The 24,951-nt window shown below is 42.6% G+C and overlaps 1 protein-coding gene across 1 annotated transcript; it reads left to right on the forward strand.

Annotated features, from left to right (window-relative positions):
* Positions 1-901: 901 nt before the first annotated feature.
* On the forward strand, positions 902-23,205 carry rnf38 (ring finger protein 38). The gene is made up of 13 exons (XM_026359828.1): positions 902-999; positions 2,001-2,696; positions 12,550-12,611; positions 17,677-17,879; positions 17,969-18,335; positions 18,426-18,590; positions 18,856-19,026; positions 19,252-19,437; positions 19,558-19,661; positions 19,764-19,848; positions 20,123-20,244; positions 20,356-20,455; positions 20,943-23,205. Exons 2-13 carry the CDS (start codon positions 2,081-2,083, stop codon positions 21,003-21,005), a joined length of 2,244 nt encoding a protein of 747 aa, XP_026215613.1. The 5' UTR covers positions 902-999; positions 2,001-2,080; the 3' UTR covers positions 21,006-23,205.
* Positions 23,206-24,951: the final 1,746 nt, after the last annotated feature.

The raw sequence follows: 24,951 nt of genomic DNA on the forward strand, positions 1-24,951 counted from the left end.
CTGGGGTTGAGTGTGTGTGAAATGAGAGAACAAGACCAAAGGAAGAGGGTACAGGAAGTAAGATGGACTGGGTTAGGTGTGTGTGTGAGACAGAGAGAGACAGAAAGAGGACAAACAGAGATCAAAAACATGTTTCCCCTCACATGCCATCCTTCTCACCACAGGATATCATTATTACACATTATTTCATGGTACAATTCTATCATAGGGTACGTTTGTTTCACATAAAGGCCATATCCTTAACCTTTGGTACAAGGGGCTTTTAAGTGTTTCCACAAAAATGTGTAAGCCATACAATACCTTCAACAGACATATCTGTTCTGTCTATGAGTAACGTGCCTTAGAGCCTATATTAATTCCTTAAGCCATGTTGGAAAACTGTTTTTTTTTGTTTTACACCACATTTTCCTTAATGCTGTCTCCTTCTGTAGCTACTGTAAAATCGTAGCCTATGTAACTTCAGCAAAGACGAGGAATACTTATTTTTAAAGCGAACTTTTGGGCTCCGGAGGAAACAGCTGCATTGGGTAGGCTCGGTATTTGTAAATAAATAATTTAAATCCCCTTTTAGCCTGCCTCTCTGCTATCCATGGCTTCTGATTTAACAGTTCCAACTAATCGAATACCGAACCAGAGCCAATTCGTCTTGCCAGCCACCACGCAATTCTAACGCGATGGGACTGAGGAAAACAGCGACGTGTAACACTCTTTATCCGTGCTTCGTGTTTTTTTTTGCTTTGTGTGAATAAACGAGCGAGGTGGCTCCCACAGACAACTACGACAATTACAAACGCCGCCTGTGCTCTGGTATCGATTGGTCGAGTCTGGTGAAATCCGACTTGAGCGTTGACGGTCTGTCACATTTCACGCTGACACCGAGCGAACACTGGGCGAACACACACACACTCACACACACTCACACACACTCACATCCACTCTCACACACGATATTATCGACAGATCCGAGTCAGGAGCACAGTCGAGGAGAGCACACTGAAGGTAAGCTGTTGTTCCAAACTACTCAAGGCAGGGAAATGAGACCGGGTTTCAGCGGTAGACTCAGAGGCGGGGTCATTGGTTAGGATCACGTTAATTTTAGCCGTGGTTCTTTCTTTGTAATTTTAGGTTGACCACTTTTTATTTTTCTCTGTGCGCTTTGCTGCTTTGCCCCTTCCAGCTGGGGAAAACAGTGCCGGGCTGCTCTAACTCAATGAAATCGCCTCGAATAAGTTTCAAGTCAAGCCTTTTTTTTGTTTTGTTACTATTACCCAAGCATTTAAGAAGGGATTCGAGGCGTGGGTGGCTAGCTACGGGTTTTTTCTCTGTGTTGGTCGGCAGAGGAGGAGGGGTTGGTATGGCTTGCCAAGCTAGCGAGCGACATTACGCAGACTGACTGAACAAGTTTCAGTGTGTGTTAAAGTGGACAAAGTTGCCTTAAACTCAGTTCGTAGATAACCACTGTTATGAGTAAGCGAGCGGGTATGATAGCACGGGTGTTTTGCGGCTAGAGTAAAGGGAATAACGCGTTTACTACAGCATGCTATGCGCACTAACGTTAGCATCCCCCCAGTGTTAGCCTCCTGTGTGCTAGCGAGCCATCGCCGTACTCAGTGTTCGTTTGTTATGGACTTAAGGTCGCTAATGAGCCGTGAGATTTAACGTTACTGTCCAGGGGAAGTAACTAAATAATAAAATACCAAAGTTACTGACCCCTGTCCACAGTTGTGTTTAGTTAAAACACAAGTGGCCGATGGTATCTCAGGTAGACAACGTTGACTAACGTTAGTTGTTGAACCAGTTTGGGGAATCGTGCCGTGTTTAGCAACGTTACCTTGACAAACTCGGGGGGAAGTAGCTAAGTCAAAGTTTCAACACACACGTTTGTGACAATAAAGAGTGCCGGTTCGTGTGTAGTGTGCTGAGGGTGTCTGTCCTCGCAGAAAGTCCCCCACTGTTCGCTTTAACTGCTAGTCACCCTCCAACCCTGTGTTTTTAAACAGGGTCTAAAAGCTTCTTCTGTGAGAGGAAACGAGAGGAAAACGCAGGAAAGAAAGAAACAGAGGAAATCCCCCGAAAGGAAATGCCAATCGCAGCCGCTGGACAGCCAACGACTCAGGAGCCCAGAGTTTGCCCCCGGCTGCCCTCCACCCCGGAGCCTGTCTCTAAAGGGGCTGATTTATTCGACGAGGCGGGGGCGGCGGAGTCGGCAGAGCGAACAGAGTACAGGGGCGCGGAGGGGGGCACAGGACTCAGGGGCTATAGTTACAGCCAGAGCGGCGCTAGGGGCTTTGTACAGCTCGGACCCAGCAACGGCTCTCCGCCGCAGTCTCCAGCCGCGTCCTCCTCTTTTCTCTTTCACCCCGTTCACTCACACCAAATGGCCATGGAGCCCCCAAGGACTCGATCGCGTTCTCGGTCTGGATATTACCAGCAGTACGGTAGTGGGAATGGCAATGGAATTACTGGCAGCGCAGTTATGGGAACTAACCATCACCACCACCACCACCACCACCATCAGCAGCAGCAGCAACTGCATCCACAGCAGCAGCAGCAGCAGCAGCACGGTGCCGGTTGCGCACCACTTGGAGCTCACAGCAACCACCCGGAGAACCAGCAGCGGTCCCCAGGAAGTAACGCCTCTCCCGGCATTCAGAGGCTATCTTCGGTTCCCAGGGCGCACCGCATCCCACCGGCAGGTAAATGTCCCCAATTGTCAGTGTTACTATATGATGGTCTAACCTCGAGCAAGAGGTGCAGGTGAATAAGACCTTTTTAACTGGACTTTTCTGTTCCCACAAGCACCCAGTAGAAGTGAAGTCTGGGTGTTTAATACCTTGGGGATGTTTTTGAAAGGCAAAATGAGAGCAGGAGGGGGTGTATTGAGGTTGGTATGACAAAAGTGTCTGTGCATGTGTGAACGCATTTGTTGTATTCTAATTAGACGGGGCGTTTTATGGGCTTGCCACAAAGCTGCAGTGTGAGTGTAGTGCACATACAGTAGGTAAATGAAGAGCAGTCTGTTGTGTGGGCAACGCTTGCCTCAAGCGTATTGAACTGCTGTGCATAGTTAGTTACCCAGACTGTGTTTCTTAAGGCACTGTGGCATGTCTACTTTTAGTTAACTACACAAATATTGATGTAGCTAGGTAACAAGCCTGACAGTTTGCACAGGCTAATCTTTGTCTAAACTAGGCATGGTCTATTCCTTTTCAAAGACTCATCTGTACTTAGAGTAAAAATTATGCTAGATAAAGCCGAGGTTAGGGGTTATGGGCTGCAAATGGGAAGTTGTGAATAAGAAATAAATCAGGCACTCCTCATATTTCTGTAGTGACTCTCACCATCATTTTAGGTACAGTCTTGTATAGCTCAGTGGGGAGGTGACTCTTTATTTGAACATGCACGTATTAAAATTGTAGCGCTGTAACCCTTCACGGGCTTTAGTGAAGACAACTGGCTAAAAGACAAAATGGGATGCGTCATGTTACGCAGAAATGGTTGGTCATAGTCTTTGTAATAATAGACATACAGGTTCCAAAAGGCTGTATAGGCTGATGGTGTATTCTCAGATAGGAGGATTCGCTTCTAGCAACTACTTTAGTGATCAGCATTTGGATATTTTTGCCACACAGCAAAAGAAAACTTAGCAGCAGTGTTCACGCACTGGTGTTGGGTGCAGAATACATGTGAGGGCACTCTCGCACAGTGAATGCAGTGCAGTGAACCACACAGCGTAGGAACAGCACAGCTAGAGTTTCACATTGAGCGAGGCTATGGGAAAGCTTTTCTTTCAGCACACACACACCTAACAGGCTTCTCAGGTTAGGAAAATGCTTGTTGAGTAATTGTCTCCTGTGGTGCCTTGGGAAAGCTTTTTATATCTTCTTAAAGAAATTTAAAAGATAATAATGTGGCAATTGATTCAAATTTTGTATAAGCTGATTTTTAAGTAAGAACAGATTTGAATTTATTCACTACCAAGATCCTATCACGAAACCACCCACTGAATAGTTTGCTCTGGCCAGAGCCGAGTACTTATAGAGATTCTACACATTATTATCTAAGTTATTATGCAGTCAGAAGACTAGTTCAGATAGGATAAGAAACTTACTTTAGACAGATAATGTGCCTAACCCTGGAACATCTCTAACCCTGGAACATTTTCTTTTGACCACACCTTTCAACTACACACTGAAATGAAGAGAATGCATATATAAAAGCCAAATCCAATACTCTACCTGTCCAAATTCCTTAAACAATACTAGCACCAAAGTGTGTGTTGTTTTTACACATGAAACATGCACATGAAAGGCTGAGTACATATGTTTGGTGACTGGAATTACCTGTCTGAGAACACACATACACAAACTAAGTTTTTTTGTTTTGGTCTCCCAGCTCATAAGTTGTCTTCTATGTCGTGCTTTGTGAATACTTACTTGGTTACGGAGAAATCAAATTCTTTCATGTGACCTTGTTCGTATGAGTTACAGGGTTTAAAAACTGAATGAAAATACGGATTACTTTGACAAGTCATGCTGCACCAACACGAGTTGAACCAGCCATTGTCACAGTTTAGTGGTCTTCCCTGACCTATGACCCATACTCTGTCATAGTTGCTTGGCTATGACATGTAGGATAGCACAGATCAATGGCTAGAATGACTGTATTGTATTTCCATCCAAATGGATTTCGATCTACAGGGGAGGGCTCGGACTAGAAATTCTATAGACACTCGCTCATTGTCAGGGCTAATTTTAAGACCTGTAATGTGCGCACACACACAAAACTGCAACTAAGAATAAAAGCAAGTTTTTGTGTGTCGGTGATATAGGATGATGACTGTAGCGAAGATGCAAGAACAAACTAAGGTTATGTTTTGTTAAGCAGCTGTGACAGCAAAGCAGTTGCTTTACTCCAAAAAAAAACCCAAAAAACAACACAGTTACTTTGTTTTTGAGAGCTATCTACATTGTTGATTTAGCCGAAAGAATCCTCAGGGCTAATTTATAGTTGAATATTCTTTATACACAAGTGAAGCAGCTGGTTAGCTGAATTTTTCTCAACACTACACACCTTTTATTAGGCCCTCTTTCCATTCCCAGAATGGCTACTGCTTGTTAAGAGAAAGCGAGAGAGAAGCTGAGATACTTCTATTCTATATACTTATACTACGTCTATTCTTCCCATGCTAGTCACCTGCGTTGGTCTTGAAAGCTAATGATATCCTGGACTCTTCACTCCCTCCCCTTCTGTCTTCTCCTTGTAGCCTATTCTAACTCTTTTGGCCCCCTTTCCCTCTACGTGCCTTGTTCTTTCATACCAGTTTCATACAATTTGTAGTGATCGCACTTTGTATTTCTTCTTTTCATTATCCCGTCTCATGTTCCAGGCACATAACTTTGCCTGCAATGTTGGGAAATTAATATGAGGTATAAAAACTCCTGAAAGGTACAAATAAGAAACGGAGCAAATGTAGAAGTACTTAAGCAAAAGTGGCCACTAAAACACTTAAAACTGCTGCCAAATTGGTCCAAGTGGATAAAAACATCCTCTGTAGCAGTTGATATCTTATCCTGAGTCTGACCCACCTCTGTCAGCCAGTCCTCTTTTAGTCATTCATTTCTCCCTCCCCTCTGGCTCAGTCAACCCTTTCTGTACCCCTCCGGTCCATTTTCTCTGGCCTCCTCCCTCACATTTGGTTAATGGAGGGATCGTTTTAATGGATTGCCCAAAGCAGCAGAAGAGATGACGCTCCTTTCACTCTACCTTTACCCCTCCTCTCTACTATCCTCTCCATACTTTTGTCTGCAAAAGACATGAAACCATGCACTTTTATTTTTTTACTTTTCTTTGTCTTGTCACCCAGGCAACCCCCCTGGATTGAAGAGAAACACTTTGACTTGAATTGACCAAGAAGCATAGGTTCTCTTCTCCTCTATTTCACTCTAAATAACCAAGTAAACCGCCTGGTTTAGTCAGCAAGACAATATCCAGGGGTTGACACTAGTAATCCCAAATTATCTCTGAACTCAGGGGTTCTCATTTACTTTAGGAAAAAAAGATGTACTTTTCAGAGGGAATCGGAACAAGGATGCCAAAGATTGCTAAAAGCCTTGACGAAGGTCAGAGTGCAACAACTGAGAGGAATAGGAGAGGAATAGGTCTAGGTTTCAAAAGACGTTGGTTGCATTAGGCAATTGTAGCAGTTGATGCAGAGAGGAAGTGCAGCGTTTGAGTTTTCAGATAGCCAGGTGCAGAGAGAGGATGAGGAAGGGAACAGAGGTGATGATTATCCGGATTCACAGGTGAAGTCGCAAGAGGAAGATGTGAACAAATTTTACTGGATAGGGTAGACTGTTGGAGAGACACAGGATGTCACGTGTATTGTAACAGTATGGTAGAGAGGAAGCATGCTTCACATGCAGCAGTTGGGTTTACAACCAGAGAGGAGGCGTGAATACTGTGACTGGAATTAGAGAGATGAAAATAACTGGGTGGGAGCATATTCCTCAGCCAGTGAGGAAGCAGAGGTAAAGGTGTGTATGAGAAAGGCATGAATGAGTATTTGGCAAGTTCAAGAGAAAGGAGTGAAGTAGGGAGGGGTTATTTGCATGCTGGCTCATATCCCTGTTGATATAACTGGGAATGTCCACCGGATGTGGCTTGGTTGTGTCATGGGTGCAAATGTGTGGTTGCAATGTCGGGTGGATGAATTTCAGAAGGACAGCAACAGTTCTTCCTCCTCTTCTCACTCTTGTATTTTAATCTTTAGTAACAGTTCTGTTTCTGAACAGACTGTTAGTGTCTTCAGCCTTTGCTTGTCGTTTCAACATGATCCCTGTCTGTGTCCTTTCCTATTTCCACATCTTTTTGTCCTCTTTCTGTTTCAGTAATTGTTTAGAAATGATATGAAACATTCATCAAGTAGTCTAAGACTGTTTGCATGTAGATCAATGCAGTAACTAAGTTTCTTTTGGGTGTTTTGTAAGAAAATATCATTTTCTTTTAAATTTTGTCTCTGAACATAATCCACTTTTCATCTATCCACAAATAAGTGTTTTTAGGACAGCTATCATTACACTAGCATGATGTGGCTAAATGCAGCCATTGAAAATCTTGACTTTGATCCTGACTTTGTGGAGCACTTTATGGGAAGCATTTAAACCACGCAGTTTAAGTTGTATTTGACCAAAGAAATACTGTTTAATCGTACTCAGCATGCAGATGGGCAGTGGAGAGGCTACGTGAACGTTTAAGCTTCAGCTTTCTCTGAATCATAATTGCAAGTTTCTGCTGTCATTTTAAACCCTTTTCCTCCAAAGGCCATACGATGTAGGTCTTTGTGTCTCTGCTGTTGTATTTCCTTCATCTAAATAAGGTGACATCTACCTTTTTATTCTTATCATCTCAGATTTGGAAAAAAAATATTATTTAATTTTCTATTTCTTAGCTGTCTATATACTAGACACTATTTCTAGTGTATGAATTGTGCATTAGCTGCCCCAAAAGATACAGAACAAGTACATTTCTTACAAGCTATTTCCATTTAGCCTTTCTGAATCTACTTTAAATGACCTAATGGCTCAGTTTGTGGTAATAGTGTTGAGATTTATGATGGATTAAGAGAACTGAGACTGTCATATGTCTCTGCTTTTCTGTCTGTTACATTTTTTCTATTTAAGAGCTCCGTCCCTCAGCTGATTTCTGTATTTTAGTAGCGGAGCAGGAGACCCGTAAGGACAGAAGGAGGAGTGAGAAAGAGTAAGGACGGTGAAAGAGGGGTTAGCGGTGCATAGCGTGTAAAGTTTGTTCATATACCACTATGTATCCATGTATGTATGCACACCTTGTTTACTTGGTGCCTGGGTGGGCTGGTAGCAGGAACAGGGCTGTCAAGAACGTATGCACATATATAAAGTCACTGTAGAAACCTCTTCTGTTAGTGCACTGAGAAATATGTAAAAACAAATGCTATAAAAGCTAAAACACATTTTTCATGCGTGTCTGTTTTGGATGTCTAGCTAAACCCACTTCAAGCTAAACTGTTAGAATTAGTCTTTTGCCCAACAGCTTTGAGTTTTGTTACCAAACGTACTAATGGTAAAATGCAATGGGTCAATGAGTTGCCAAAAAAGACAATCCCAGTACCAGGGCTGAGAGTCTCATAAAGAAATGATAAAGATGATTGTGTAGGAAAGGTTCCTGTTAGACATGTGTTGAGGTAGCAGCTCCTACTTTGAAAGAAATCCGCCAGTGACCTTTGCGCTTTTTCTAAGAAAAAGCAATTTAATGATTTGTACATCCCATGATCCAAATGACATTACCCTATCATCTCAATCTAAAGAGATAAAAATGTTTTTGCTCTTGTTGCTTTATGTTTCCCATTTTTGTAAAAGCCATTCTGCAGCCTATACATGTAATAACTTCACCGTCAAGTGCATACACCAGCCCGCGTTCACAGACTTGAGAAGAAGTGCAGGATGGAGGAGCAACCTCAAGGACTGCGGCAGGGACCGAGGAGAAGATAATGAGAAAGACAATTAGGAAAGAGAGAACAATAAATAGTTGGAGGAGGACAATGAAGTGGGAGAGAAGTAGAATAATTCCTGTTTCTATATGCACTCACTCGCCATCAGGTCTGCGTGAAGCAGTGTTAGGCAGGTAATGGCTGGGCAGGCGTTACATGCCCGCCTATTTTAAGCCTCTATGCCAGCTTGTTACTCGACTCTGCTTTGCACTAGGGTGTGAAGTGTGCTGTGACATGTGTTCAGGAGGCGGGGTGATGTGAGAGGTGTGTGTGTTTGTGTATGTATGTATGTATGTATGCCTTCACTTTCTATACTTAAATTGTTAAGTTATGCAGCAGGTTTTGTCCATTTTCTGTAAATTTTTCTATTTGTTGATATTAAACTGGGAACTTGTTAACCAAGACTCTCTCTTATCTATCATCTTATCTATCCAGTCGCTCTTTCTGTTCACTCGTTTTCTCCTGTGTTTTTCTGTTTTGACACAAGAGGAAGAGGTAGTTTAAGAGAGAGCCTGCGTGAGACGGGGTGATGGAGATGGTGCGATAGGGAAAGCAAGGAAATGGGAATGCTGTGAGATAGAGCAGCAGGAATATATGGGAGAAAGACAGGCCAGCAGATAGGGAAATAGATTGGTGGCAGGGAGGGATGGTGATGAAGTGATGGAGAGTGTGAGGAGGAGGAGGAGGATGTGTGAGGAGGGTGTCTGAGCTGAGTGCAAGGAGGGGGGGGGTGAGAAAGAGAGGGAGAGGTGGAGGAAATGGATAGAAATAGCTGATGCACTCTGAGGCTTACAGAAAATCAATAGCAGTCAAGAGGGGAAGCCACAACCCCCATCCTGCTCCCTCTCTCCGACTGCTCTCTCACCCTCCACCCTCCCTCTCTCCCTCCAGTCATCTTCCTCATGTTTTCCTCCCTCTTTTCCCATTTCCCTTTCCCCTTCAGCGCTTTCACCCTTTCATGTGTGCTTCCAGCCTCGTCGTCTTCTGCACCTCCACTCTGCCCTCCTCTTGTCCCCTGCATTTCTCTCCTTCCTCCTCACCTCCCATCACTCTTGCACCCATCTTGTCTTTCACCCTGTTCCCAAGACATCCTGTTTATTACTATGGGTTGTTGCAAGCTTTCAGGGACTCTGGGATTCTGTGTCCATAATTTCTCTCTATTTTTTTTTTTTATTTCCAGGACAAACAACTGAATTCGGGGGCAGTTTTCTTTACCAATTGAGAAGGTGGGGTTGGGTGTGATGATAGCAGATAATAGCAACAGCTGATCTCTCATTGCCTGTGACTATGTGCTGTTCAGTCACACACTTTCTATGGCAAGTTTAAAGCTGCAATATGCAACATAAGGTAAAATGAGGAGGAGACTCAAAAGCTACTCTGCTCATCTAAGCCCTCGTTCCTCCTCTCTGATATATTCCATCACACCGTCCCAGTGCTTCAAGTAGTCGTGGTTATGAAATTTTAGAGAATGAGAATCTTCCATAACTTTATAATCAAGCAGAAATAACTGAAATAGTCATACAGAAATGTTTTAAGGCAAATATCTGTGCACTGCTGGCAGTTTTTACACTTCAACACCACCTCTCAATGTTAATATACAGACAGGTGACAAATTAAATGAAAAGCCATCATGAAGTGTCATAATAAGGTGTTAGGCCACCACATTCTTCCAGAACAGCTTGCTCCTTGGCATTGATTCTGAAAGTCTGCTGGAAGTCTGTGCGAGAGATGGATCTCCATTCTCCCAAACATTGTTCCCTAATTTGGTGTTTTGAGGATGATGGTGGTGGAAAGCAGGTGTTCACCGTGTTGAGATCCTGTGACAGGTCATAACGTATGATTAATATTCAGAAAACTATTTGGTTACTCTTTTTGTTCTGTATGGGTGCTTCTGACTTTACTGTAACTATTTTGGTCATGGTAGTTTGCCCTAAGCATGTACACACTCTGTCTGTATTACTTTTCTTTTCCACTGTTCTTAGGTGGTAAACTGAACAAAGTGAAGGTATTAAAGTACTCTGGTTCTCGTCTTTAAGTCTCTGATGCACTGTGTCTCCCTCTCAAGCTGTGCTGCTGCTTCAAGGACCGGCTCTCACTTTTCTTCTGTTTACTCAACAATTACACTGAGACAACACAAACGCACAAACAATAATACCACCTTTAAAACTGACACAGTCTCAGCAGGGACCCCTGGTTTACACAAATGAAGTTTTACACAAGGAAATCTTTCCCATTGCCATAGTTCCATTATAGTATTCTGTAAAATTCCCTAGATGTAGGGAAAGAGTCATGTCCACACACGCTGAAATTCATATTGCTATCCTACCATTCAACTCTCCTTGAGGCCCTATCTGTAAACCTAGATTGTGTGTACTGTGCAGTCTGTGTTAGTCCAACAGTGGACATGATGTCATATAAACATTTTAAACCTGTCTGCAGCTTCTGTATTGTGCTGTGTAGAGTGACTCCGACTGAATGACTCGTCTCTGACTCAATTTACCAGACTCTGACAATGTGCAAGTGAGACCATATTCAGGAACGGAGCTGGATTTTTGCCTATTGTGATCTGTGAATGTGTGTCGGACAGAAGAGCGCTGTGCAGTCGGCAAGTCCCATCAATGCTCCACCAGTATTCCATCCCAAATCATCTCTGTGAAAATAGCCTTTTAGCTGGTTTTCACTACACTAATATAAGCTTTACTTACCTCAACCTTTTTCAATCCATTTATTTTGCCTGCTCTAGAGATTGAAGTATGAGAGGAAAGGCCTTTTTAAGGACCGAGGAATTCAATTGTGAAAACCTCACTCTGTCTGCCTCTTCTTTCTCCTTCTCTCTCGCCTCTTTTCTTTGTTGTCAATCATAGCTTTTCTTCAAAGAGAGAGGCTGTGAGCTGGAAAAATCCCACAAACAAACAGCCAAGAGGTGAAAAATGCTCTTTTTAAAAGGCTGTTTTGCATCTATCCCCTTCTAGGTTAGCTTTCTTCATTTCCAGCGTAAAGGTAGCCTTGTCTGGAGTGCCCTTGGGAGCGGTTACCCTTGCAGTGTTTACCACTGCCACCATCTGCGGTGAGGACGTCCCCAGCTAAAGACGTGCCCATGACAAAGGGACAAACAAAGGCCAGAATAAATAGAAAAGACAATAAAAAGATGAAAGGATTGTGGAAAAACAAAAGAGTAAAAGTCTTAGCCATGATGCAAGCAGTGGTATCATCAGAAAGCTTTTCTAATCCAGGATTACTGTGTTTGTTTTGTGTGTGTGTGTGTGTGTGTGTGTGTGTGTGTGTGTGTGTGTGTGTGTGTGTGTGTGCACCTACTACTGCCTCTGATCTGAGACAACAGTGTACCATATGTGTTTGAGTCACTTCTATGCTGTACACACGGTCAGCATCCCTTGTCACAAACATGTTTTTTTTTTTCTTAAATCCCAGTTGCATGAGAACAATGACAACAAAAGGATTAAATGTACTGTATACAGATAAACAGGGCTCTCAACAATACCTGGTTATAATGGTGCTATCAGTTGCAACAATGAGTATTAACATGTTTTGTATATTGCAAAATAGTACACACTGCAGCACAACAATTGATATAGTAGCCTGCAGACACACACAAAGCAGAACAAGACTTTGATGAATGTATAGATTCGGACAAGGGCTCCTCTGTAAGCATAGACAAACAGACTTAATGATTTGCCTGAAAGTTTACATAAAACGGAGAGTTTTCAGTGGCTTTTTCTTTTACTTACCGCTAAAGTCGTTCAGTGTTGTCATGCTCACACCAACTCAAGGTCTGTGTGTTTATACTAGAAACACTGTATTGTTGACTAATTGCTGGCAATGTTACACTAGCAGGGGTAAAAGGGGCTGCATGAAAATTAATATGTTTTTAGCAGTTTGCTGTTTTGCCATTGTTTGGGCAACATTACTGAACTGAGACGTATCAGTTTTGATTGCTACTGTATGAATTAAGAGTTATTTTATCTCACCGTGTGACCTGTTCTGCTCTTTTCTTCTCTGTGCAGGAGCCTCTAGCGGGGCCTACCACTGCCACCCGGACCACGCATATGGAGAAGAGAGCGACAAGGTAAGCCACACACCTTTTAATATAATATAAACTTAAATTTCACACTGTTGTGATTGAGATCATGCTGCACTTTGACTTCGTATTAAATGATATTTAGGTCTGAAATAGAACCTCACAGAACCGGTTTGTCACTTAGTGCGTGCTGACTGTGTCAGTGTCTTTCTCCCCGGCTTCATGAGCGAATAGGAAGCTGTGCTGTAGCTAGTAAATATGACTGGAATTGTGTTTGTGTTGTTGCCGCTGTGGTCATGAACTCCATTAACTCATGGATTTGACTTACTGAGATGTTTTTGTGGATTATCCACAGCCAGAAGTTGAGAAGTTCACATCTACTGCAAACACACCAGGTAGAAATGAATACTTATTGTACCCAAAAAAAAAAATAATGTACTAATATAACTGTCAAGGCATAAAATAATTCAGCTTGTAATAAAATGTACAACTATTTAAAATGACGACAACAAATTAATTAATAATTAGACTGTAATGAGACAAAAACAACTTAAACATTTTCTCCTCCTCCCTTTAACTTTGAAAACTTTGATCTTTATGCCGTGCTCACTGGCTGTTAACCGTTTGTTGTGTAGACGTTCTATTAAGAGAGGTGCTGCCTTGAGAAACTCAAACGCAGCACAGTTTGCAAATGGCAGCTCTGCTTTGTGTTGCACAAATGCTGAAGTATGTTTATACATTATACAGTTTTAAATGGCCTGTGGCAAGCATGCCCCCCATGGATGGAGAAATGTAAAGTGTTCTTGTTTGTTGTTTAAGCATATTCCTTATGGGCAGCTGTGCTTACATTGTTTAGTTTGTTTTTCATTTGATTGGAGGTACAGGAAGGTAGCTGTGATTTTATAAAACATAGTGTTACTGATCATTTTCAGCAATGCTGTCATATCAGTGATGGTAATATTATAAAACCATACTTATGTACACATAAGCATAATTTCACCAGTTAGTGTACTTCACAAAATGAAGCACACTTATAGATCATCACAAGTGAAGGTCTGTGTTAAAAGCAAGGAGATAAAGGGGGGAAAGGGTGAAGAAGGAGAAGCGCAGAGACAGGATGCTGAGGAAGGTGTTGCAGAAAGCTTGGAGGGAGAGAGTGAAGGGAGGGAGGCGAGGCCAAAACCAGGGAGGGGGTATTGCTAATGATTTCACCTCCAGCTGTGGGACTTGGTTGGAGCAAGAGAAGGGAAAGGAGGGGAAGGATTGAGGTAGGGAGGGGAAGGAAGGGAGGAACAGTGGCAGAGGAAACAAAATGGGCTTTGAAATCTTGTTGATGGAAAGAAAATAAGTGGGGGAGGGAGAAGTGTTGGAGTGTTAGTGGAAGCATGTCTGCAAATATTAATGAATCTGTAAAAGCAAATGACCATATTTGCTCAGTCTGCACATTCATGCACAATTTCTAGGGCATGAAAGCTAGGAATGCAAAACCTGGGCCTGGTTGCGATTCTAAGGTGTGTGTGTGTGTGTGTGTGTGTGTGTGTGTGTGTGTCTTTATTTTGTTGGTTCTCAGTAGTGACAGCAAAGCCAGTTGCTGACCACAGTTGCTTTGTGTGTGCTACTTTGAGTGGATGTATGCATATTCCAAATGTGGACACAGCGAAGTAGAACATGGTAGGGTGTGTCTGTGACCATGCTTCAGGATATCTGCTCACCCTGATGTGTGCACTCCCTTATCAAATCTTTCATTCACATCCTCTGTTTAATTTAGACTATCTTGCCTGTCTGACATGTCAGACACTGCAGGAATTTGTGAAGACAGGGAAAAAAAAAAACACTGGCACATACAAACGCGTGATAATTCAGTAATGCTGTTTTCAACAACACACATGGCAGACTGGCTTAAACAAGTCAACAAAACAACTGCAAAAAAAACTAAATTTGCTAGTGGGCACTTGCTACCATTCAATGTGTTAAAGAAGCAAGAATTCACCCTTCATAATTTTTCATACCGTCAGTAGAAATTAGTGTTTGGCCTCAGCCTACTGCGAGTGTGGTGTTTCTTCTGTGACCTGTAGCAGTGCCACAACAGGTTTACCTTCAGATAACGTAAAGTGAACCCTGCAACATAACACCAACGCTTTCTTTAATTGATATTCACAGAACAATAAAATAGATGTGACATTATTCCTCTGTGTTGTCGATACTTTTGCAGCTACAGCACAGCGCACCCATTGAGGAGCAAAATGAGTCAGGACAGGGTTAATGAATGTCACAGAGCAGTGACACAATGTTGTGAAATCCCCACATCCCTTCAACGTAACAGCATGCCCATGGTTTGTGATAGTTAATGACTGCTGTGTCAGTGTTTCAGTGAGTCATCCCTGAATCACAATTAAAATGATCAATTGTACACATAGACGCTAGTGAAGAATCAGTTATTAATGTATTTTGTCTCACAAAACAGTGACAATAAGTGAAACAATAAGTAATAATATTTTAACAAATGGTTCAAATAGGATTCAAAGTTTGTTGAAATGCTTTTGAAAACATTTTTGAAAGTGTGTGTGTGTGTGTGTGTGTGTGTGTGTGTGTGTGTGTGTGTGTGTGTGTGTGGAGCTAAATGTCTTTTTTTTCCTCAGTATATTCTAGTTTTTGTGGAAACTTGTCCGGACGAGACGTGTGTGTGTGTGTGTATGTGTGTGTCCTCAAGCAATATGCCATAACGTGGCCTTATGTTCTAATAGAGCGCTTGATGTGAACACACACACACACACACACACACACACACACACACACACACACACACACACACACACCCACCCCTTTGTCTGGCTTTGCTTCCCTCCCACTAACGTGGGTAGACAGGCCCATCAAACTTTCATACTAATGGGCATTACTCTGCATGTGTTGTGTAGACTGTATGTATGTGTTTGTGTGTGTGTGTGTGTCCTATCTGAGAACTTCTTGTCTTGTCCCCTCAGATTTTAGGCTGGGGTCTTGGACAGGACAAACAGGGAAAAAAAGGGGGGTTGTTGGTAGGCAAGAGGAAGAGAGAACTGTAGAGGGGTTCAGCTTATCTGATGTAAGGAAAAGGGAGGGGGATGGGAGGAGGTTGTCAAGAAGAGTAGGATGTGTGTGTGTGTCTGGGGGAGTGGCGTGGGCTTGGGATGGAAGAGCCTGTCTCAGATATGAAAATGGGCCCAGTAGCTGTCCCTAGGGTTTAGGGGTTGGGGCTAGGCTGGTAGTGGGGTGTCGGGTCAGAAAAGAGGGGGTTGATAAACAGAGAGGTTTGGGAGGGGGGCTGGTTCGCTGGTGCCCTCCAGTCCTCCTGTGTAAAATAGGGGCATAGATAGTGTGTATCCTTCTTTATATCAGCAGTCAAACGAGACCTAGAAAAGCTTGTCTCTCTCTTTGTTGTGCATGTTGTGTAGGAAACTTTACAGAGCTGAATCAGACTAAGCAGAGAAACCCCAGTCATCACTGCCTGTCAGTGAGAGTTAGCAGAAAAATATTCAACAGCAAAACTGTATTTTGAGAAATAGATAAGGCATAGAAGGATGTGTTCCGGCTTCGGAGGGGCTTGGAAAAGCTTGCTGCTGCACCAGTTGCCTTAGGCCCAAATGTTCAGGCGTGGTAATTTACACGGCTTATAAAAATACAGGCAGGCTCTGACAGACACACTCTCGTTGAATCGTTGAGTGCAACTCTTGCTACAGCCCAAATTTGTTCTGTCATCTAGGGTCTGGTGCACCCTCAGGCTCCATCTAGCTTTACCCCCTCTTCCACGCCTCCATGTCCTCCACATTCATTCTATCTGTGCTCCTCTTTTTCTTCCAGTGCCCTTCCGTTTTTCCAGCCCTGCCCTATTGAGTATCCCAGTCCAGTCAAGACTAAATTAAGTCATTGTTATTGTTTGTTTCCCATAAGCTGCTCAAGCTCAGGTCACATCCAGTGCTATGAGGGAGAAGTTGTGCCATTAGTGTACAGCGTGTTTGGCCCTACAGTCAAAATACATTTTGTTCAGGGTTGTTAAAACAGCAGTCTTCCTCAGCAGAGCATTAGAGGGTATTATTCTTTATAGGCTATAGAACTCAAACAGTGGCAGCTGCCCATGTGTGAGTGTGAAAGTGCGCATGTCTGCAGGCGCGTGTGTGTGTGTGTGTGTGTGTGTGTCTGTGTTTCTGCAGGCTGCTCTCCAGCTGTTTCCTGTTAGCTATCACACTGCTCTCAAGGTTGCTGAGCTGTGTGTGTGTGCGTGTGTGTTAAAAGTCACAGCCGCTGAGTCATTTTTATCACACTTTAACAACGTGTCTCTCCCACGAAGAGGGGAGGTGGAAGCGGGGATCAAGTAAGAAGAAAGGGGGGGAAAAAGTGTTGAGTTGGTAACTATGAGGATGTATGTGTGCATGTGGGGTGTATCTTAAGGAACCTGTGTGCTCTTCAAAGCAAAGGGGAGTATGACTAAGAACTGACACATACGAGCATGTGTGTGTGGTCTTGCCTCACCAAGTGCCAAGTAGAAAAGTCACTTCTTGACTGTAAGTGCAGTGACTCAGAGATGAGTTGATAGGATTGAAACAAGAGTAAGCGATAACGCTTTAGTCAGTCTAAACCTGGATGACTCCATAGTCAGCTATGTCACTGTTTCTGTGTGTATCACGGAGTGTTCTGACTCCCCGAGAAAGTATTTGTCGAGCTGTCCTGTTGAGGGTGTGTGTGTGTGTGTGTGTGTTTGTGTGTGTGTCTGTATGATTCGCACACAGGCCCCGTGGTAGTGAGTGCTCCTCTTGCGCCTGCGTTTCTCTGCCCCAAGAGGAAGTGACTTTGAACCCTCAGGGCCTTAGAGTGCTGGTGGTGTAATATGCTCTCTTTCACACACACGCCTGTAAGAACACACACACACCCATGCTGGATCATACAGGAAATACCATGTGTCACAAAGGAACTTAGTGTCTATGCAGCAGTGTGGATTGTAGGCCAGAGGGACTGTAAAGCATAGTGAAATTGATTAATTTGATATGAGTGCTATGGGTCACTAACCACAATGCCCCCTCTCCCTCACTCCCCTTCTTTCTTGTGTTTCCTCCTCCGTTTTCTACTTCTCTCAACGTAGAGTGAGGAAAGCCCCAGTCCAAAGCGCCAGAGGCTGTCCAGTCAGTCAGTCTTAGAACAGCTAACCTCATCTGCTCCCCCATCATCCACTCCTTCTCCCCCCATCCGGCCCTGGGAGTCAGGACCCCCAAGTCGGAGACAACCTCACCCTCACACACACTACCACCAGGAGAGATGTCTCACTCCTGCACGGCAAAGACGCAGGTAAAAGTTTCATCAACTTGGTTCCACTGTAATAAGTTACCTGAGGGGCTCCCACATTTAAAAATGTCCTTTTTCTCCCCACCCTTCAGCCCGCCAGCAAGGCGTCAGCGAGGCCGTCTCTCCAGACCCACTCGTCACTTACCTCTACATCAACACGCCTCCACCCAAGGGCCCGCACTTCGTCTGTCGCCATCAGAGCTCCAGGACGAAAACTACCAACACATCCCCCATCACTCCACCCACCAGACGTACCCAACACACACTCCCAGTGCTTACACACAACCCCCCACAGCTGGTGGCTCAGGAGCAGGTTCGGAAGAACCTAGAGCTTTTCACCCACCCACGTTATCGCCACGGCTACTACACCCGGCTTCTCATCCCCACCACCATCATCAGCAACAGCACCATGCAACACAACCGCAGCAAGGAGCCATGATCATGGACTTGCATGAACAGGTTAGTCTGGAAAAAACATTCCATTTTGTGTGTGTATCTGTTATTGAGTGAGACTGTGTATTGACTGTGCGAACCGTGATTTCTCTCCAGCTGCAGCAGGGCAGTGTACCAGTCTCCTACACAGTGACGCCGGTCCCTCCTCACGGTCTTGCAGCGCCTTTGTGTAGTGGTCAGCACCTTCCACCTACCTGTTCGTCACAACAACAGGTCCCGACCTGCAGCGTGGTCTTCAGCGCCGGACAACACTACCACCCGGTGAGAAGAACAAAGCAGTATGCTGTTTATAGAACACTGTTTTTAGGTTTGTTTGTAACAGAAAGTGTACTCTCCTTCAATTCTCCTTCCTCAACCAAAGATAAAGGAAAGTGCCTAAAAGTAGCAATGACCCAGAGAACATATTCTAGTTTGAAAGGGCTCTTTAGTCTGGCCAGTCTTTGCTGCCACCTTGTGGAAAGACTCGGCGCATCATCATATTGAGAGAACATACCAATAAATCATTTCTCTTCTCATTTCTTTCCAGATGCTACAGGCATGTTCAATGCAACATTTGCCGGTGCCCTTCACTTTTCCGTCACTGCTGTCCAGTGACCCTCAGTTCCTGATTCCTCCCCCACACCACCTCCCTCACCACCCTCCACACCTCCCAACCCCTGGGCAGTTCCTACCTTTCCAGACACAACAGCCTCGATCTGTAAGTGAAAGTTTTACGTTTTTATAGTTTACCTAGGACTGTGGAATATCTGCTAATAATCCACTAATACAGTATTTGCTACTAGTAATTAGAAATTTTAAACAGTGCCATAAAATTATTGAGCTGTTTAAGTTTTACAACCAGCGAACATGATTTTGCTAAAATGTTCAAACATTATTGACTAATAATAATAATGATTATTGTCCCACTTCTTCTTCTTCCTAGCCGTTACAGAGGATTGAAAATGAGGTTGAGCTTCTCCGAGAGCAGCTTTCAGTGGGTGGAGATTTCAGCTACGCCCACCATCACCACCATCACCATCACCACCAGCCTCCCTCCACGTTGCCGCCCTCCACACCGCTCCAGTTCCTTTCGCACCATGACCCTCTGTCACAGGAGCTCTTTACAGTGGTGAGTGCAGTGATTGAATAACATACTTGTTTGGATGATAATGCAGTATATGATTATGGTAAAATCATCACCCCAAGCTCAGTGAAATAAATTTTCTTTACTCTTTCCCATTATTCACAGCCCTATCCACACTTCATGCCTCGTCGATTCACAAGCCGGCGTTACCGTTCTCAACAGGCTGTTCCTCCAGCACCCTACCACCCCAGTTTCCTGCCTTATTTCCTGTAAGTGTTTTGCACTTCGTCAGGTCTATGTTGGAACTATACAGGTGAATTTAATCCAGTCTGCTAAACATGTGTTCCTTTGCCTTCGACCACTCATCACAGATCCATGCTTCCCGTTCCCCCAAACGTGGCCCCCACTATCAGTCTAGAGCTGGATGTGGATGACGGAGAGGTGGAGAACTATGAGGTAGAACAAACAGCTTCTATAACATAAAGCCACGAATATTTTTTTCACATGAGAGGGAGACCTATAACATTAACAATCATGATAACTTTGTCTACGCATGCACCAGGAAGTCCAGTCACTCCAGTCAATTTCAATTCAGCATTTCTTTAAAAGACATTTTGTCATACACTTTACATTCTTTTCATGGATTAAAGAGCATTTATAATAAAAGAAATTATACAACTGCACTTACTATTTCCATTGTAACCTTTTTCTTCTTAACCTTGTTTTTCAGGCCTTGTTGAACCTCGCAGAGCGTCTAGGAGAGGCCAAGCCCCGTGGTCTAACAAAGGCAGATATAGAACAGCTTCCATCGTATAGATTCAATCCCAACAACCATCAGTCTGAGCAAACACTGTGAGTACTGTTTTTCAATTCAGAAATAGAGAGAGAGAGAGAGAGGATCTTCTTCTTGGGCTTCATTGTTGGTATGGTGTGATGTTAAAATGTATGAACTTTATGTTGCAGGTGTGTGGTATGTATGTGTGACTTCGAGTCTCGCCAGCTTCTGAGGGTGTTGCCCTGTAATCACGAGTTCCACGCCAAGTGTGTAGACAAGTGGCTTAAGGTGAGTGAAGACACTGAACTGTAAATGTATCAGCTGTTTGCTCACAGGGGTGGTTACATGAGAAGGCGGCAGAGCAAAATTCATGCACAGGTCTTTGTGAGACATTTGGTCCTGGTGACATTAACCCAAGGCTACTTGATGAGCTAAGGGCTAAAATGCTAGCTTATCCACCTAGCACAAGTCAGTCACAATAGCTTACCAATGTTCTTTATATTTTTTCTGTGTATTTAACTCTAGTGTTATATTTTTGGGATTATGCACTGTTTACAGTAAATATTATAAGGTGAGGTAAATAATCTCACTGGACAATATGGTGACATGCAGTAGTTTAAAGTGTCCTAAATATTGGTGTGAATAGGTCTTTTATCAACTGACTGGTAAATAAATAAATGGGTTTTTGCTTTTTGCTATGTGTTTGTCTCCTCTTATTATATATTATATAAAATATTTATAAAATGAGTTGTATCTCGTCTTTCCCTTCTTCCAGGCTAACCGGACCTGTCCTATTTGTCGAGCCGACGCCTCTGAGGTGCAGCGGGACTCTGAGTAAGCTCTGACTTGGATCAACACCAAACACCCACAGTCCCTGGCTCTCTTTGACTCCCTTTTGGACGCATCAATCAGTGAACTTCTCTCCATTTACACCTCTGCTCACACGTTCTATCACGTAACTGGGACCACTGCTCCTTAACCCGTCACTCTTTCTCCCAGGACACTGTAATTCTCACCTGAGATTAGCATTTAGGGGTGTGGAAACTTTCTACTGACTTGTGTTCACTTTATTGCTGGACTTCATAGGCCTTCTGTTTAGACCCCTAGTCTGCCTTCTGCTCATGATTACTCCTCTCTAAGAATTGCCTTTGAAACACACATTGGATATCATGTGCAGGTGGGTGTTGTTTCTAATTATTAGCCCTTCCAAACTGATGCAACCAGTTCAGTCTTCTCCCTGATGGACAGAAAAAAAAGTGTAGTTCTACTAACAAACCCCAAGGGACAATTGGCGAACCAATGGTAATTTCATTGTTATTATTCTGGTTGTAATTGAGTATTCATCTTAACTTGGCTATATTATTTTTACTAGACTCATTACAATTACAGTTTTGATTTCTGTATATGTATTCTTGCATTCCTTGGTGTGAGGGCAGCGTGTGACTGTGTGTTTGTTCAGAAATCTAAGTTTAGGACCAGGAACCCCTTTAGGAAACACCACACATATTATACAATTTGAATGTGTTACTCCATCTACATTGTTCTCAAATGTGTAGAGGGTGAGAACTTTTAAGAGAAATACTAAGTGTTACAGTATATTCTAACTATTAAATTAGTCTCAACATATCCACAAGTCCTCCCCTCTCCCAAATCACATTAAGAAAATAAGTTTAGATCCTACAGAGCTGTTCAGGTGAATAGAAAACAGTCATTAATAATGTCATTAAACATTCTTCCATGCAGTTTACTAGATTTAATATAGGAATACGGCCTTTGAAAACATGTCTGTGTCTGTCTTGGTACTCAAGCAGTTTTCTGTAAGTGTTGACAGATAGAGATGGAATGTTTTCTCAATCGCTGACAGGGAACAAGTTTAAAGAGACTTCTAAGGTCACAGCTAAATCTACTACGTTTCACCAAACGGTGGCTCTGGCACTTTAATATGTAGATTTAAGACCTTCATACTCTTTTCTAAATAAACCACTGATGCCCCCACCCTCCCCACAGTCAATGGGTGTATGAGAACAAACGCAAATGCATTAAAAACATACAACTTGTTGTGCCAATAAGTATCCCAGTATGGAAATCCTTTTATAATCTCACTGCACATCTGTTCATTTCCAGGTTTTGGAGCTGTGTTTCTTGATAATACTTAATCTCTGTAAGGCCTTTGTCAACTTGTCACATCGTTACTTCTAGATGTTCACGTTGTGCACAGAGCAGGTTTTCTAATGTAATTTATCACTATTTATCTCAAATGGTATTTCGTGTAAAGATGACAGCCTAACATAGGCCTTAGAGAGATTGCCCACACGTAAGGTTGGTTTGGAAAGTTCAGCTACAACGTTATTTTCCAGGTAGAACTTGTGTCGGTCCAATGTCACCACATCAGACTAATGCGTTTATTTAAACTTGTTTTAAAATGCAAACCATGTGTGTCACTGTCCTAGAAGAACATTCATCTGACACAACTGCTCGTCAGTGTTGTCAGTGTGTAACGTCTTGTAATATCATGGGAATGGAGGGAAATTATACTTTGTCTTTTTTTTTTTCCTTTGAGGTCAAAGGTCATATTTGTGACTGTATGCATCCATTTTGTGTCTTAGGATTGTTTTTGTGTGTGTGTGTGTGTGCGCGTGTGTTGGACAGTTTTCTGTTGCTTGGTACACTAGCAATTACCTCAGTCCCACTATTTATGTCTTTTCAGAAAATGGTGCCACCAGTATGATTAGTGCTTATCCATTCATTTTGCTAATCTTTTCCATGCAAGTTGTTGGGTTATTTGAATATTTTTTTTCCTTTAAATGCTATGAAACTGTATCATTAAGATGGCATCATAGTAGTTTCAGTATGTATTATATCTGTAACCAAAATCATCTGAAGGCCTGTTATAATGATAATGAAATTTTTAACAAACATTTGTACATTTTGTATGAGAGTTATTACTAGTAATACCTTATTAAGTAGTGCAATGATTTTTTAATCCTCTACCCCATCTTTTGGATTTCAAAAGCTGGTTCAATAATAAATGTATAACATCCTCTTCTAAAACTTTGTGTTTTCAAGTTCTTTTTCCCCAGACAGCTTTTAAAGATTCTTCACTTTCTTCTTTACTGACAGGTGCTGTTTTGAGGACTGTCCACTTGGTGGCAGTGTAGTTCTGATTCAGAGTTACACTAGTTTGCGATTTCCAACCCCCATACCTACAACCCTGTATACACACACAGACAACTTTATCAGCTACATCTGTGCAATATGTTAAATTCTACATTTACAAGTTTATAATTTTTTGTTAAAACTGTGAGAGGTTATAATTCGACTATATGTTTGTTGTGAAGACCTACTGGATACTGGAAAGCATTATATTAAGAGGTAATTCTATTGTTATTATAATTAAGTCAAAGCATTAAAGTGCTATTCAATCTATGTAGACAAAAATCTCCAGTGTCCAGATCTGGCCCATATACAATATTTCTACACATGTAGGTTGATTCAATGTGCTCTCTTTCAGTGTTGGGTGACCCGGCATTATTTCTTTTAAGTGTAAACAAGAATGAGTCCAGGTGTAGAGGAAGCATTCATGCTCTACAGTACGTGGGCAGAATCAGTGGAACTGTTTACATGGCACTGAATGGTAGGATGATCTTATAACTGGAAGCTACTAAAAGGGAAATCTCCACTCTTCCGTGTGTCGTCACCCATGGACAGAGGCTGGAGACTCTGCTGCTTGTACGTATGCAGACTCTGATCCCGGAACTCAAACTGCAGACAAATTTATGTTTGATGGAAGAAAGTGCAGTTCTGTCTCAGAGGAGAGTATTTGTCTTGATCCACCGTTTAAAAATGTTTATCTGTAAGTTTTTACTTTTATTGTCATCTAAAAGACAAACTTCATGACAATCATTAAAACAAATTTAGACATGTGAGAGATGCAATTACAAAATGTTTTTACACATACCAGCTTCAGTTTGGGTCCATTTACATTTGTGCTCTGCCTCTTTCAGTACTTGTTTCTTGACAAATGGGTCATCTTTGGTTATTTTGAGATCCACTTTCATCTTTGTTTTAGTATTCGTGCACTTTGTGACCTTTACAAAAGCTCCCCTCCCAAAAAAAAGGCTTGTACCTCATAGCAAGAGGCCAACAGGGTCCCTTTCTGTATCAGGAACTTGACTATGGAGGAGATAGACACATACAGAAATCACATACATATAACAGTAAAATGTAAGGGTTATTAATTTTAAAAGGCCTAATTTTATATCCCCCATAACGGATCATATATCAGTATCAGATACAGTTAATTGTATGCAAAGATGCATGTGTTGTCAGGCACATGCGCTGTCTTTCACACTTTGCTCCTGTCATTTACTGTCCCACAGTCATCTCATCTGTCCCCGTTCTCAAGGCTCTAGTGAAGGAAAAGCACAGGCGATGACGAGTGAGCCTTCATCTCCTGATCCGTTAAAAAGATGGAAGGTCTTTGTTATAAGTAGAACTGATTCACCACACGCTGGACTTGAACTGTACTTGCCCTCAGATTGCAGCAAGCTTCTAATCAGGGTTAGTGACTGAGATTCTATTAGGTCTAGACATGACTAATGGAGGACTGATTGAACACTGACACTAAGAACTTAGGAAAGACTTTACACAGTGACAACTGCATCCTAGTTCTGACTCCCAGAGGTCACATAAAGGTAACTATATGGCTATAGAGGTACAATCAAAATGTGATACCATGTAGCCAGAAAAGAACAACGAAAGACTCAAAATGAATTCAGAATAAC

The sequence above is a fragment of the Anabas testudineus genome, chromosome 1 (assembly GCF_900324465.2).
Source record: "Anabas testudineus chromosome 1, fAnaTes1.2, whole genome shotgun sequence".
NCBI classification, from domain to species: domain Eukaryota; kingdom Metazoa; phylum Chordata; class Actinopteri; order Anabantiformes; family Anabantidae; genus Anabas; species Anabas testudineus.